The sequence below is a fragment of the Phalacrocorax carbo genome, chromosome 18, assembly GCF_963921805.1.
Source record: "Phalacrocorax carbo chromosome 18, bPhaCar2.1, whole genome shotgun sequence".
Lineage (NCBI taxonomy): Eukaryota > Metazoa > Chordata > Aves > Suliformes > Phalacrocoracidae > Phalacrocorax > Phalacrocorax carbo.
The window spans coordinates 6,030,715-6,046,577 of record NC_087530.1 but is presented as its reverse complement, the minus strand read 5'-3'; the positions used below and the strand labels follow the sequence as shown (position 1 = coordinate 6,046,577).

Below are 15,863 nucleotides of genomic sequence, written 5' to 3'. Positions count from 1 at the left end.
ACAGAAAATGTATGAAATGGGGCTGGAGGGCACCGATACTACTGCCTTTATACAGTTCTGGCACAGCACTGTGAAGCGATATGTTGTTATAGAGCCAGGAACTTTCTAACTACTTCAAGGAGGAAAGCAAGAATCTGGATCGTTTCATGTTTAAAAAGAAAAAAAATTATGTGTATATCTGTCTAGTGATAGCTCCAAGCTCATATTTCTGCATTTTAAAAGAATAATCTGTGGAATGAGATGAGGAGGAACAGGGAAAATTTGATGACAAATGGTTATTGGAGAGCCCTGAGGTGCTGGTGATAAGAGTAAGCTTAGCTAAATGGAGCTACATTCTATCAAATCTGACCACAGAAAACCTCATTGTACTTTTTATCAGCCACTCTTTGGGTTTTATGTCTCTGCCATAGCTGTTGGTCAAATTCTCAAAAGTGCCCAGTGACATGAGATAGAAGTTTGTAGGACGTGGTCCCAAAGACACTCGGAATATGCTATCCTGAGCATCTTCTATGCATAAAACAACAGAGAGTAGCGAAGCAGCGATTAAGTATTCTGGAGTTTTGGGGAAACTGTGCAGAGAAAGGCTCCGCTTTGAAGACACTTTTTAGGTAGATGTGAAATGTTTTATAGACGGGAGAGGGAAACCCAAAAGAGCCTCCCAAGGAGTAGGTGATTGCAGACCAAGGTGTTTCTTCTGCTTTGCACTTGCACGTGGTAGTGTTGGCTGCTGCTGGGTGTCTGCCACAGTCTCAAGGATGCTGCTGTGTCGCTGTGGTGGCTGCGGGATCCCTCTTGCGTTTAAATAGCGGAGTACTTGGGGAGGAAAGATCCAAAAGGAGTACTGAGTATCTTTAATTAGGGTTAGCACAACCTGTGTCGTGAGGGTCGGGGCAGTGGACTTTGGGATCTGATTAGAGCAAGCTGGCTGTCCCCGGAGGCCACGGCTGCTGCTGGGCACGCCAGAGTTTAGACATTTCACCTCACTGCCTCAAGACAGGAATCAAAGAAAATTGTGCACAGAAATGTCTAACGTAAATTGCCCTTGGTGGTGTTACCATGTAATGTGATGTGATTTCCTTACTTATGCAGAATTGTAATCGCTTTCTCTTCAGGTTAAGAACAGAATAGGATGACTGAACTAATTACATGCAGGTTGTTGAACTGGTGTTGAGTCTATTCTACGTGCCCGACTCCTGGGTTCGCTGCCTGACCCTGGAGCTGACCTGCATCCCCACCGACTTCTGGGACTTGAATGCCTTGGTTTCAAGACTTTTTTTGTGTGCTCTCCCTTTTCCTGTTCAGTGTGACCAAAATGTCTTGCCCTTGCCCTGCCTTGTTGGTTGCAACTGCCGAAACTTTCCTCTCACTACTGCTTCCCAGGTTTCCCCTCTGGACTGTGCTGCAGCTAAACAAGGGCACCCCAAAAACACTGAGCTATTAAAATATGCAAGTCCTCTAGGGAGAGGTTGCAGATGAGAGGAGTTGTCAAATTGAGGGAGAGACTGCAGTGCAGCAGTGAAATGGTTTCAGCTAATCCACTGTGAAGGCTCTTAATTGTGCCTTTAATAGGACTTGAAGGATCTCAAGGCGTTCAGGTTTGAGACAACTGATACATTGAAAATTAGTCTAATTCTACCCTGTCATATCGCAGGAGACTTGTCTGTGCTGACGAAGGGGTTTGTTATGCTTCTTTAACATTTAAGCTGCAGCTGAGGATGGAATCTGAGCCACCCAGAACTGGTTTAAGTGTGCAGCACTGTTCAGTGACCACTCCCACTAAACATCCTCTCAAATTTAAGACGAAAACAAAACTTACTGATTTCCCCCCGCCCTTTTTTCCTCCACTGCAGCCTTTGGTGTTCTGCTGTGGGAAATTGCGACCTATGGCATGTCCCCTTACCCTGGGATTGACCTGTCTCAAGTCTATGAGCTGTTGGAGAAGGACTACCGTATGGAGCGCCCCGAAGGCTGTCCTGAGAAAGTTTATGAGCTCATGAGAGCATGTAAGTGTTCCTTAGCCCTGCAAACGCTGCTTTTTAGCTCTGCAGAGATGCAGTAAAAGTGCCAGGATCTGGCCACATACAGCAAGGCACGAGAAACGCCCTGCCATTTCCAGTGAAGGTGCAATGCTGGGTAGAAGTGCTTGGTTAAAACTGCTTCCCCCAAAGGATGAACACACTGAAACCAGCCATTCTTCTCTACTGGGAGCACACAGGTCTGGGGGAGAGATTTGTTGTTCAGCTCTGTTTTCTTTGTCTCCTTTTTTTCCTGACAATTTAAAGAAAAGCTCGTGCTGTAAGGATGAAGCAGTAGCTTCATTAGGCTTCTTAAGGGACTGACTGTTACTTTTCCACTGTGGCCTTTTGGTACAGGACTTAGTGTGATATGTTTTTTTTCCAGCATTACTTTGGCTCAGTGCTGGTTGCAGATACCCATCACCCTTCAAATGAGGTTTCCATGTCATTATTTTATCTCACTCATTTTATAAAAAAAGGACTGTAATAGCCAGCTCCTGCTGGTGTAATGTACTGAATGTCTAATGCTGGCGGGACATTTTGAGTGGTGGTGTTTTTTCCAGGCTGGCAGTGGAGCCCTTCCGATAGGCCCTCCTTTGCTGAGATCCATCAGGCCTTTGAGACGATGTTTCAGGAATCCAGCATATCGGATGGTAGGTCTGGGTTCCTCTTGGAGCAGCAATTGCAGGGGAGGGGAAAAGAGCCAACTACATCTTTAACTCTGCACATTTTCCAGAGGCTGCTTTGCAGTAAAACTCAGCTCTAGGTTATACTGCCTGGTGTAAATGGGGTAGAAAGCAGAGGGGTGTTCACATGCGAGCTTTTTCTGTGTATGGGCACGCATCTAATTTTAAAGTGCCAAATGGCTGAACAACCTCAAGGAACCTCTACTTTGTGTTGTTTGCTTTTCTTTTGTGCTATTAACTCTGAACGGCACAATAGTTTTTATCTTCTGTTCACTGAAGTGATTTTCTTCTGTACGTTGCAGAGGTGGAGAAGGAATTGGGAAAGAAGGGCATGAGGAGTGTAGTGAGCAATTTCCTCCAGGCCCCAGAGTTACCAACCAAAACACGAACGTCAAGGAGAGCTGCTGAAAGCAAAGACGCCAACGAGGGCTTGGAGACTACACATGCTCGAGGCCAGGGAGAATGTGGTAGGTTTTAATTAAAGTCATTATTGCTTCAGGAAATACAGAGGAAAAAAAATACATGTCCAACACCAGGTCTTCACCTAGGAAAGGCTGTGTCTAATAGCAGGTGATGTCTTTCTGTACCAGTGTTGTGTTTCTGGGTGACAGGCTGCTGAGTTTGCTTTCCTGGGTTCAGAACTCCTTTTATTATTTTTTGTAAAGGTAGGTTGCTAATCTTGGGACCAGATACACACACACTCACAGCCCCCAGCTGGGAGTGTGAATCCTTAACTGGCTGAGGGATTGGCACTATACCTGCCATGGCTTAGAGAAGCCCTAGGAGTTCTTTTAACTTAATGGCTGTTGTCTGCAGCTCCCTATAGACCAGAGCCTGAGCACGGAGCTCTCTGATCATATCCTCTTCCCATTCTATGGTAGGAGCTATCAGTGGGATCTCCCACAGCATCTGAGTGCTGGATAATCTGCTGTGTTCAAGCCACTTTACACTACCACACTGCATAATTTAAAGCAGGATGATTGCTCGGGTTTAGCAAGCCCCATAAGGGAGATTTCTTCACTGTTCCATCCTACCAGGTTTGTGCTTGCAGCACTGAAGAGTATTACTCTTGGCATGTACCAAATATAATTTCATCAAGGGACAAAGAGGTATTTACAGAATCTTCCATGAAATTAAACTATCTTTCAATCAGTTTCTTCAGCAACTTACCTTGCATTCTGAGGTAATAAAATCACTAGTAAAACGCTGAATGTACACAGTAGATATATATTTAGTTCATTTGAAAAATAATAAGGTAAAACAAAATACAGTGCTTTTTTCCAGCTGCTGTTGAGGGTGCCTTCTTTAACCATTCATGTGACTGACCTTTCTTGTGTAATGTCAGATTCACTTAGTAGTACATGTTTCGGTAGCAGATGTACCTACATCTAGACAAAAAGGGGAAAAAAAGAGGGGATGTAGAATGTTGGAAAAAGAAAGTATCAGTGGCTTAGAAAGGAAGGTTATTTACCATATGTAGGAAATATAATTGCCTAGTATTACAGGCTTTGAAGTAAAATAACTTCATTTAAATACTTAAGGGCTTTGAGAGCTTCAAGTGCAGCAGGAATAATAAGATTTTAACATTATGCTGGGAACCATTTAACTCTTTATTGTGAAAGAAAATATTTCACATTAAAGTTTGATTGCAGTTTCCCCTTCAGTTGTCAGTGTTTCCATAGCAAGTCCAGCAGCTGGTAGCCGGTTCTCAGTGCAAGCTGCTAGTTTTCTCTGGATCTCTGCAGCTCCACTGTGTCTAGACAAAGTAAGGCCGTGGCCTCCTGAAGTGCTGTGAGAGCTCGTCTGGTTGTCCAGGTCCCCATAACTTGTTGTGTGGGAACAGTTTAACTGCACTTGGTCCTGTGGAAGCGTGCTGTCTTCTCAAAGTACACAACTACTTTTTTCTTCCAGTCCTCTGTCCTCAATCAGAATCCTGCCCGTAGCATGATGATCACCAATACGTGACTAAGAAGCATCCTCCTTTTCCCCTATGACTCTGCTTCATCTCCCTGCTTACTGCCTACTCGAGCTGTAAATGTATATGCTGCCCTGAAGGCATTCCTCTTTGGAGTTAGAATGCCACCTGAGTGCCGGGCCTGGCAATGAGACCCCCTGTCAGTCAAGTACAGAGACCTTCAGGACTCTGTATAAATTTATTATAAACCACTATTCATTTTTAAATACCTCTTGTAAGTGGAGAAAGGGTCACCCCATCGTTTCCTTCTGGAGCAATGCTGCCAAAGGAGACTGTTACTACTGCTTTCCTCCACTATTGTACGAAGCTGGCCAGCTTCACAGTTGTATGACCTGAATTGTTCACCTGTCAAAGGGCATCTTGATTTCTGCTTGTGGAGCAGTTATTTCCGTTCCCCTCAAAGGATGACTTCAGGAAGGAAGTTAGGAGTATCACAATCTAAATGAACAAGGAGACTGGGGATGGAGGTGGGTTACGGAGATGTCTTACTAATTTGGAGGGCTGGCTATTCAGAAGGCAGCAACAGCACAGGGACTAAAGCAAAGGCCTCTTAATATTTATCACCTTCACCGTGTGAAGTTTAGACAAGTCTCCAGATGTGAGAGCAGGAATCTGAACATAAACATTTTGGGGTTTTTTTTGTTTTTACAAAAAAACATGTGTTTATATGTTGTTGTTTAAATCGGAAGCCTACAGGGAAAGTAGTTTGGCAGCCGAGTCCTGTAGCAGACACCTCAGAAATGAATGTATGCAGGATTAGGGACCATGTTCAGTCCAGGCTTCAGTGCAGCTGCGCTTGCTTTACTCCTGCTCTGGTGTTAGCTCTCTTTACAGAACCTGCACCTTTTTGAGGTGCTGCAGTGGTTTGATCCTGGAAGAAAACTGATTATTCTGGCTGTTGAAGCAATGCTCAGTAGACTCTCTTTGTTTCCCTTGCAGACCTGCTGGATCACGAACCTGCCATTTCTCCCTTGCTCCCACGGAAGGAGAGGGTGGCCCTGGAGAGCAGTCTGAATGAAGATGAGAGGCTGCTTCCGAAAGACAAAAAGCATAACCTCTTCAGTGCCCTTATCAAGAAGAAGAAGAAGACTGCCCCTACCCCTCCAAAACGGAGCAGTTCCTTCAGAGAGATGGATGGCCACTCGGACCGCAGGGCGGGTGGGGAGGAGGAGTGCAGGGATGCTGGCAATGGAGCTTTCATTGCACCCCCCGCAGATGCAGCTGATCCCCCCAAGTTTCAGAGCCCAAGCAACGGGGCTGGTGTCACCAATGGGGTTGTCGCTGGGAACTCTGGGTTCTTATCTCCTCACTTACGGAAGAAGTCCAGCACGATGAGCAGCAGTCGAGGGGTAGCCGGTGAAGAGGAGAGCAGTTCCAACTCCAGCAAGCGTTTCTTAAGGTCCTGCTCAGCCTCCTGTGTTCCCCACGGGGCAAAGGACACAGAGTGGAAATCTGTAACTCTGCCTCGGGATTTGCAGTCCACGGGACGCCAGTTTGATTCTTCCACTTTTGGGGGACACAAAAGTGAAAAGCCAGCACTGCCTCGGAAGCGGGCAAACGAGGCCAAGACTGACATTGCTGTCAGGGGAACAGTGACCCCTCCTCCACGGCTGCTTAAGAAAAATGAAGAGACCACTGATGATGTGTTCAAAGATGCAGAGTCGAGCCCTGGCTCGAGCCCTCCCACTCTGACGCCAAAACTTGGCCGTAGGCAAGCTGCTGCCCCTCCTTCCTCCAGCGTGCTCCACAAGGACGATGGAGTCAAATCCAGTGCCTTAGGTACCACTGTGACGATGGACCAAGGTTCTGCTGCTAAACCCAACCCCGCTGGGTTCGTCGGTGCCAGCAAGGCTTCCTCTGAGGAGCCACGACTGAGGAGGTTCAAGCAAACGTCAGAGTCGGCAGGGAAGGACAAAGGGAAGTTATCGAAGCTGAAACCGGCCCCTCCGCTTCCACTGTCTTCATCCTCCATTGGCAAGCCGGGGAAGGTTTCTCACAGTCCCAGCCACGAAGCAGCAGCAGATGTGGTGTCTGGGCCTAAATCCAAACAGTTGACTCAGGTTGCAGATGCTGCGAGCAGTGATGCTGTCAAGCCAAACCAGTCAGGGGAAGGTGTGAAAAAGCTGGGGATCCCCTCTGTACCAAAGCCACAGTCCTCTACAAAGCTGCTGATGAGCACAGCAACCCCAGCTGCCTCTTCCACATCTGCACCCTCTGCCCCTGGCGGGGACCAGCCATCATCTACAGCTTTCATCCCTCTCATATCCACCAGGGTCTCACTGCGGAAGACCCGGCAGCCCCCGGAGAGGATTGCCAGTGGCACCATCACTAAAGGGGTGGTGTTGGAAAGCACTGAGGCTCTACGGATCGCCATCAGCAAGAACTCTGAACAAATGGCAAGCCACAGCGCTGTCTTGGAGGCTGGCAAGAACCTCTACACCTTCTGCGTGAGCTATGTGGACTCCATTCAGCAGATGAGGAACAAATTTGCCTTTCGGGAGGCCATCAATAAGCTGGAGAATAACCTACGGGAGCTTCAGATCTGCCCAGCAACAGCTGGCAGTGGTCCTGCGGCCACCCAGGACTTTAGCAAACTTCTCAGTTCTGTGAAAGAAATCAGCGACATTGTTCAGAGGTAGCAGAAACCAGGTTAGGGGGGGGAAAAAATCACAATGGGCCAAAGCCAACTGTGGAGAGAGTAACGTGTGTGGACTGACAGAGGACCAGGGCGTTCAGGTTAGGGCTGTGCAAAAGACAGTCTGTGAATGGATGCCCCAGCTCCGAAGGGCAGGGCTGTGTTCCAGAGGCACTTCCCACCCTCTTAACTCAGATGCCCTGTGTTTCATATACTCGTAATTGTCTTATCTGTGGAGTTCTTGCCTTGTGGACTACAAGTCTAAATGCTGATGTCACTCCATGCCTTTTTATTAATATTTTATTGTTCTGGACAGACCATTAAGACTGAAGCCAGACTGATGGACACTGAGATGCCATCCTCCTCAGGAGGACTTTCTACTGCATTTTCATCCCCTCCCTCTGCCCTACTGTACACACGTATGAGTGTTTTGAATAGCAATATACCCACTGCGTTTCCTGGGAGAGTGGCAGCACGTATCCCTGTCCCGAGTATGACATTTACCTGACATTAATGCAACAGATATGACGCCTGGGAGGGAAGGGGGGAAAACTGTTAATGTAAGGGGTTTTAATGACAGAATGCTATAAGTGGTGATTACCCAATTTTTTCCTATGATTCCACCTGCTGCCCTTTGTTTCTGTGTTTTCAGCAATTTGTTAATGTTGTTGAACCCAAATGAATTGCTTGGGTTCAAAATGTTGCAGACAGCACCCGCTAATGTAGTGGCACAGGCACCTGTTTGCGGCTCTCCCTTGGTAGCAAAAAAGGACCGGAAAAGGTCTGAAGAAGGACGTCGCTGTCACAATCTTGTGGTATCTAACACTAAGCGGGCGGACATTGTGGGTAGAGGGTTGCAGAGCAGGTCTGGGAGCAGTAGGTGCTGGTGCTGAGCAAGGCATCGCTCCCTGAAAGACAGGAGGGTTGCAGCAGGGGGAGATGCTGCTTAGGATGAGTTCAGAAATACCACTGTGCCTCCAGCAGTTGTTTCAGCTGAGCTTGCACATCGCAGATGGGCGAGAACTGCTGTTTCTGTAGTTGAATTTCCAGACTTTTTGGTTCTGTGGGCGGAGATGGGACCTGGCTGCTGTGCTCCCTTGGAGACCTGTGCTTTGAGGGGCTGTAGTGTCTCCCTTTCCGTGCCAGTGCTAACTCCCCGTGAAGAGCCGAAATGCCAGTACTTTGGGGTTAAAACCGTCACTACCTTCATGCCGGTGTGGTTCCATCCAGCATCAAACAAGGATCTGTGAAGACTGCAGACACTTCTCTTGGGTGCATCTCCCAAGGAGAGTGCCACAAAACGCTGACAGCAGGACTCCTGCGCTTCCTTTCCAGGGTCCTGTGACCTTCCCAACTAATGCAACGTGACTGGGAACTAACTGTGACTTGTGACAATAGTGAAAGAACAAGGTTTAGGGCTATTAACAGTGCAATTTAACTCCTCTTAACAGTTCCAAACATGAGAAAAAAAGCATTTTCCATGTCCTGTTCCCCTGTAACTCTTGTTGACCCCTCTTGTGTATCTTAAACACTAATTGCCTTTAATTGTATTTTATGCTGTTCTCTTTGGAACTGTTTGTTTTGTATATGATTTCTAGTAGTTCACTTGTGTGTGTTCACGCCACTTCTCGCCCTCACAAACAGCCATGATTTAACACATGACAAAAGTTCAAAAGAAAATACACACTTCTGCCACAGGCTGCCTTTAAAAATGTAAGGGGGGGGAAAACACCCCAATCCTTGGACTGTCTCTTTCCTGGAGGTACTGTTTTTACTTTGATAACATATTGTGCCACTATATTATACATTTGTATCTTGTTATTACACACTTTTGTAGACTTGTCTTTTTTACAGTGTGTAAATAGCTCTGTCCTTCATCTCTGTGATACTTAAGGGGGTTGTTTCCCCTTTAATTTGGTCCAGTACAGATTGTTTCTGTACATGACTTTCAATTCTTCCTCCTCGCCTTCTCTATTTTTCTTTTTTTTTGATTTATTTTTTATTCCAGTCTCTCCTGCGTAGTATATTTAAAAATAAATCAATGTTGAGGAAAACTTGTGTTTGTCTGTTAGGAAGGCCCTCCAAACCCAGTTACCTCCCCTTAGACTCTGCGTCCGAAAAGAGGGGTTCCCTGTTGGGGTGGTTCAGCGGGGCCCTTCGGTGCAGCGGGCTGGGCAGAGCCAGGCAGCAGCACCTTTCCACGTCCTTTTGAGCTGGCTCTGAAAAGTCAGGGGAGAGAAAAGATGCACAGAATAAAGACTGGCATCACTTCTTTTGATGCAAGGGCTTTGCTGTTGTCTGCAATGAGATTTAAATCAGAGATTTGACTTTAGATTTTTCTTCCTGTTAATTGTGTGTATTCTGTAATTCTGCTGCTGTTGGTTTTTCTTCCTCCTCTGCTATGAAATGACCTGTGAGTTTCTCACCTCAGACAGTTCTGGCTGGTCCCTCCCTCATTTCTGGTTGTCCATCCTTATTTTCTGTTTCCAGACTACCTTCAGCCTTTGCAGCAAACCCTGAGGGAGAGGCGTATTCAGGTACTGAGCAGCCTCTAAGATGAGATACTGCCTTGATTAATGAAGATGCTAAAGAGCGAAAAAAGTTGGGAAGGAAATGAGGGCAGGCAACAGTGTGCCCGAGGGCCCGCAGTTGCTCGGTGGTGGTTTAGGGTTATAACCCAGCTCGCCCAATTTCCAATCCCCTCGACAAGTCCATGGTGAAATCTGTCGGTCCTGGCGCAGGCAACCGCTCGCTCGCGGGCCATGGGAACAGGCTCAGCGGAAACCTTGTTGCCGTGGCAGCGACTGCATTGGGCTGCTTCTAAATGAGCCCGGAGAGGATGAGGAGCAGGAGGATGCTGTTGGCAAGTAGAAATGCAGTGAATGGCCTGCCCTTGGCAAGGCGCAGGCTACTTTTCAGCAAAGTGGTGGTGTCTGGTGAATGTACGCGCGGAGCTACAAGGGGTTCCTGGTTGTTCTGTGACGATGACCCTGGCAAAGCTCAATGTCCAGGCTGCTCTTTGTCTGCATCTCTAGCTTAAAGACTTGAGCACGGTGAGTTGTGGGCTGAGGAAAGATGGCGAAGCTTAACCTGCCCCTAAATACAATCGCTCCTGGTGATCTCCATCTCTGCCTGCTTGGGGACCAGTCCATGGTGTCGTGGGAAGGCAGAGGCTGGTTGACCTGGCTGGGGAAAGCCCCGGGACCTGCAGTGTTGGGAGTGAAAGAGAGGGGATTAAAGGCTAAATTTAGCTGAATACAGTAGGAGTTGATGTAACAGATCGATGCATTTAACAGTTTGATTGCTCCAATTTTCACAGCTATTGAGCTTGAAAGTGAGAGTGCTCTGGGGGAAAAATAGCTGTGTTTGTGTTTTTGTTTTGTTTTTCGTGTCTTTGAAATTACAATGTTCACCCTTTTAAGTTTTCCTTTAATGTCAACCTGCCTTTTGTTGAGAAGTTGCTTGTCATAAAACGTAAAATGTGGTCAGTGTTTTCACTCACTCCTTTTCTTGAAAAAGAGAAAAAAATATTCAAGATAGGCTGGTGTGGCACTCTCGGGTAAGCAGGAGTGCTGCCTGCCCCCGGGGGTGATCGGGGGCCAACTGACAGCCGCCTCCTTGTTTGACATTAATCCTTCCCCAACTGAAAAGAGGAAAATATACCTAAGCGCTGTGTCACCTCTGAAGAGAGGGTTCCTGGCTTCGCATGGGCTGGCAGCAGAGCGGGACGGGCCCCTGGTCCGAGGGCAGCGCTGTTGGTGCGCCTAAAGCTGTGGGTTAGGGACAGCCCTGCAAGTCATTCGGCTGTTCAGGCTAGGCTCAGAGCTGTCCTCCCTGCGGGTGGAGTGCTGCTCGGTGTTTTATCAACGGTAGATCCAGCTCAGCAGAAACTTTACCTGCAAGCCAGGCTACGCTGAACTGTTTTCCCAGCAATCGCCCCCCTGTTGAAGGTTATGTTTGTCCTAACATCCAATCTGCTGATAAAGGTCCTACTTGTGCCCCTGAAGCCGCGGTGCTGAATGACCCAGTTATGATGCATTAGACCCTTCATGAGTCCCTTGGACGTGATTAAATCGGGCTCTTTCTCTGCAGAGGATCCACTTGGGTTTCTGAGATTTGCTGCTGTTTGTAGTGCTGCAGGTCTGCTGGGGATGAAGGAAAGCTGAGGAGCAGCCTACGGGAATGGAGCAGATGAGCGGAGGCAGGGCCAGTACGAGGGTTGTACCCTGCTCAGGGAAGGACACCGGGCACTTCCTAGAGGGTCCCAACGTGGTGATGTTGGCAGCAAGTGTCTGCATCGGTCCTTGCTGGCTGGGTCCGCTGGCCATGTGTAGAAGAATCCAATGCCTATTTGATGCCGTCCCTTTGTGGGCTGTCGTGCATGGCAGGCGCTGGTGGCGGTGCTCTGGGCATGTTGTCCTGCCTTGCCTACGCTCTGCTCCGACGCCTGGGTGGCCGTGCCACAATGAATCTGGCTCCTTACGGTTCAGTGTGCGGGTGGGTTCCGAGCTCTCTGGGTATCAAAGGTGCTGGGGGTCTGGGTGTCCCCTGGGAGCTGCCCCACAAAGGCATGCGGGAGGGGAGGGGCTGGGAGGGGGTGTAGATTCCCATGGGAGCTGGATCGGAGTCACCATGTCCAGCATGCAGGGATGGGCTTTCCAGCCTCCCGGGGGTTGCTCCTGGTGTGTTTCCCCCCTCCTTCCTCCCAGACAACACCCCCAGACTCCAGGCAGTTATTTTCCATTCACTTTAACCTCCTCTTCCGCAGCCTCAATCACCAGGGAGCAATAACGAAGAGCCTGGAGCGCTGCCTTTTCCAAGCACGACAGCCATCCTGATGCATGCCAAGGGGTGCTCTGGGGGTGCTGCAGACCCTCACCTGCCCTCGTCACAGCCTGCCAGGAGCCCCTTTCCTCCAGGCGGGTGAGGAGGGTGACGGCATCGCTCCCACGGCACCAAGCTGCCCATCGAGGAGCCCCCTGGGCGCTCGGGCTGAGCCCGGCCTTGTCCCACCTGCCAGGTAAGCGTTGTGAGAAGTGCTGGGTTTTATTTTTAAATAAGTTATACAGAGGGTTATTGCGCTTCAATCAAAGCCTTGTTATACATAGGGTTTTATCATGCTGCTCTGACCCTGTTCCTCTCCTGGACCTGAGAGCAGGAGCCCAGGCGTCCCCCCCCAGCCCAGCACCGCTCGGCAGGTTTCCTTTCCCTTCCCGCAGCAGACGGTGCCACTTTTCCCTGCAATGATCCATCACGGCAAACTCAGGGATTTACCGGCCCTCAGTAGTCCAGCGTTGCTCAAAAACTCTTTCCCCTTCCTCCCTCCCATCCCTCCCCCCGACTCCAGCACAGGGTAAAATTGATCAGTGCATATTTATTGATGGTTTGAACACTCAAAAGAAAGGGAAAAAAAAAAAAAGGAGACGTTGCCATAGAAACATCAATAAAGCTCCCGTCTCCGCTGCGTGATGCGAGGGCTGCGCCTGCGTCCCCCGAACCGGCGGCCTTCGGCAGGGTGGGACTTGAGAGGGATCCAAGGTGGGTTTAGGGGTGCCCAGGGTGGGGGGACTGCGTGGACTCAGCCACCCCGAGTGCCACCGGGTCTGTCAGTCGCTGCTGTGGTCCCCATGGTGAGAGATGGTTACCGCAGCAGAGGTGCAGGGGAAGGAGAGTGCCCTTCCTCTCCTTCACCCTCACAGCTGGCGCCGTCCTCGTGCGAGGGCCAAATCCTGACATCGTCTCTATCCCTGCAAATCTGAAGTCCCTCCCTTCTGCCCCCGTGGGGCTGTGACCCATGCGTAGCTCCTTGGAGGAGCCTGCCTGCGCACCTCCATTGCTCCTCCCTAGGCCTGGCTGCCCCATGGCTGGTGTTTGCCCGCTGGACCCAGCTCGCCTCCATTCAACCTTCACTTAGACACTGCTCCTGCTGCGAGAACACCTTAAGCCGGTCCCAGCAGCACTGTATTAAGTGGTCTGTCTGCTTGATGGATATTACAATGCACCTCCTGGAGCCTGATTTTTAATTTTAATTTCCCCCCCTGCCCACCCCCATCCAAGTCCTGCCATGGTCTTTGATTTTGAGGGTGCAATTTAGCACTTGCAAATAATTGCCCTGCTTCATTTTTGTGCCTGCAGTGAAATATTAGCAGTCGTTAGGTGTCTAACTTGCCGTTAGTGCCTGCAAGCCAGGTAGTTAGACCTCTGATTACTAATATCTCTGCCTGCAGTGGCAGGCACAAAAGCAAACGTCGTTGTTGGCTTTGGCAGAGCTAAATCTGCCCAAAGGAGGAGAAGGCGGTCTCTGATGCGCAGGGCTTATCCTTCGCAGTCATGGCCGTGCTGGCTTTTGGGGCTAGCAATTCCCCGAGCTGCCCCGTTGGCAGGGGGACCGGAGAGTGGGAGGGTGCCAAGCACCCATTTGTGGCCTTGGGTAGGTGCAGGGGTCCATCTCTCAGCCCCTCTGTGCCCAAGTTTCTGCAGCAGCTACAGCTGGGAATGGGTGGCGCTGAGGCCGGGAGGGGGTTAGGAAGGGCTGGGCTTTCAGGCAAGCGTTGGGGTGATGTGACAAGGATGCTGAAGGTCGGTCATCACCATCTCACCCTTGCACGGACTCTGGGGACACCTGAGGATGGGTCTCGGGGTTGGGGTGTGAGCAGGGTGGTGGGACTGCGGTGGGGCTGGTGGTGCCAGGGCAGGTTTCTGTGCTTACACCAGGGATTTCTAAGGACAAGATTTTTCTCAAATCCGCTGCTCTGGCCTGGCTTACGCAGAGGAGCTGGCTCTCCTAAGTGGCATCTTGACACTAAGCAGAATTTGCTGCCTGAGGGACTTTTCCGTAATAAGCAGGAGAGCAGCGACTGCGACTCCGCGCAGAGCTCTGAGGGACCTGCTCCTCCCTGACAGCCCTGCCCTGGACAGCAGCTACAGGCAGTCCCCGGGGGGCTCTCACCACCAGGACTATCCCGCTGTAACCCTTCAGCCCACCTACCTCCAGCCTCAACGCCTGGCCCGGCCAGCTCTGCCTGCCCTGGGGTGGCATCCCCGCTCCCCGCCTGCACCGCAGCGCTGGAGATGTGGCGCAGGGCACTTGCGCCGTGCCCCAGCAAAGGCCGCGTGTGACTGGGGAAGGGATGCCGTGGCTTCTTTTTAAGGCACCATCCTCTTCTTCCATTACACCGGCTGGGAACAGGGATGTGAGATCTGTGGCAGGGCTGCAAGTGGAGCAAATGCGACATCCCCCCTCCCCAAGGCAATCCCAGCAGTAAAACCCCCCAATACCCTTTTGTCCAAGCAAACCTAGGTGAGATGGAAGGAAAGGAGGGGACGGGGCGACCCGCAGGAGGTGAGTGGTCAAGTCCAGGACCTCATCTCCCAAAGCGGAAGGTGAAGCCCCCTTTTTTCCTGTTGTAGCCGTTGAGCTCCTCAGCCAGGTTCCCCAGCGTGCCGCTGCGCTTCTCCCCTCCCACCGGCAGCAGCTTGGAGCCCCCTCGCCTGCCCAGCCGCTGCTCTCTGCCCTCCTTGCCATAGCCCCACAGCTCCCTGGTGATGCCCAGCAGTGTGCTCAGCTCCTCGCTGCACCTCTGCTTTGCTGCTGCCCTCCAGCAGGCACTCGAGTCCTCAGGTGCCGCTTGCCAGCCGGGCTTGAGCGGGGTCCCTTCCCCAGGGTCTTCCAGCTCCTGCCACTCACTGGGAGGGAAGCAGGCCCCCAGGCTCAGGAGGAAGAGGCAGGACAGCAAGTAGGGTGCTCTCATCTGGGGAAAGCAGAGGAAGGGAAAGACATGTTGGTAAAATGCAGAGCATCCTCGGGCGGTGGCTAGCGCAGCAGCAAGGATGCGTGGCTGCAGAAGGGCTGTCCTCAGCTAGCACACATTCCCCGTCCTGCTGCAGCACCCACAAACCAGCCCTGCCACCCCTACAGCCTGCAAGAAACCCCCTCCAGCACCCACCACTCCTGCAGCCTCCACACCAGCACTGGCGTGCTGGGGGGGGGTTGAGCTTGCTCTGCCTCTCCCCTGCCTCCTTCAGACACACTCCTCTTCATCTTTAACTGCTCTGTGCTCACAAATTACAGCCTTGTAGCTACTCCCCTGGTTCTCAGCCGAGAGCTGGGCTCTGCTCAGGTGGGGGTAGCTGAGTGGGCTATTAGCCGGGCAGGCTGATGGGCTCTGGAGCCACCTGCTCCTCTTAGAGGCACTGCAGGGAGGACTTAAGTGCATTCACCTGAGCCAGCCTTATCCTCCACCGTGCCGGTCCTACCTGCAGTGCCTGGCTAATGCAAGTGCGGAGGAAGGTGCTCGACATCCCTCTGCTTTATGGGGCTCGGAGGTGCCCTGCCGGCAGCAGGGTCTGCTGAGCAGAGCAGGAGGGAGCGTGGTCCTGGGCCGCGTGCGGCAATGCTGCAGGCATCCGGGGTGACCTTGAGTGCAGGCAGGGCTGCTCTGCCTCTCCTTCTTCCTCCCAAAAAGGCTCAGAAAGGGGAAACAGAATTTTTATTACGATTATTTTTGCTGCAAATGTTGCCTTAAAAGTCACTGCTGGTGACGGGGGCTAAG

The 15,863-nt window shown here is 50.7% G+C and overlaps 2 protein-coding genes across 4 annotated transcripts in view; one reads left to right on the top strand and one right to left on the bottom strand.

The window, feature by feature from the left end:
• Positions 1 to 10,795, top strand: part of ABL1 (ABL proto-oncogene 1, non-receptor tyrosine kinase) — an 84,636-nt gene extending 73,841 nt beyond the window's left edge. For all 3 annotated transcript variants that reach the window (XM_064469131.1, XM_064469133.1, XM_009514475.2), the window contains 4 exons: positions 1,851 to 2,003; positions 2,579 to 2,668; positions 3,004 to 3,168; positions 5,616 to 10,795. In XM_064469131.1, the coding sequence (XP_064325201.1) occupies positions 1,851 to 2,003; positions 2,579 to 2,668; positions 3,004 to 3,168; positions 5,616 to 7,315 (2,108 nt within the window). In that variant the 3' untranslated portion in view covers positions 7,316 to 10,795. The remainder of the gene's footprint in view (positions 1 to 1,850; positions 2,004 to 2,578; positions 2,669 to 3,003; positions 3,169 to 5,615) is intronic.
• Positions 10,796 to 14,675: 3,880 nt separating this feature from the next.
• QRFP (pyroglutamylated RFamide peptide) lies at positions 14,676 to 15,612 on the bottom strand. The gene is made up of 2 exons (XM_064469072.1): positions 15,568 to 15,612; positions 14,676 to 15,062 (listed from the first exon to the last, which is right to left on the bottom strand). The coding sequence occupies exons 1-2, from the start codon at positions 15,610 to 15,612 to the stop codon at positions 14,676 to 14,678; spliced, it is 432 nt and encodes a 143-aa protein (XP_064325142.1).
• Positions 15,613 to 15,863: the final 251 nt, after the last annotated feature.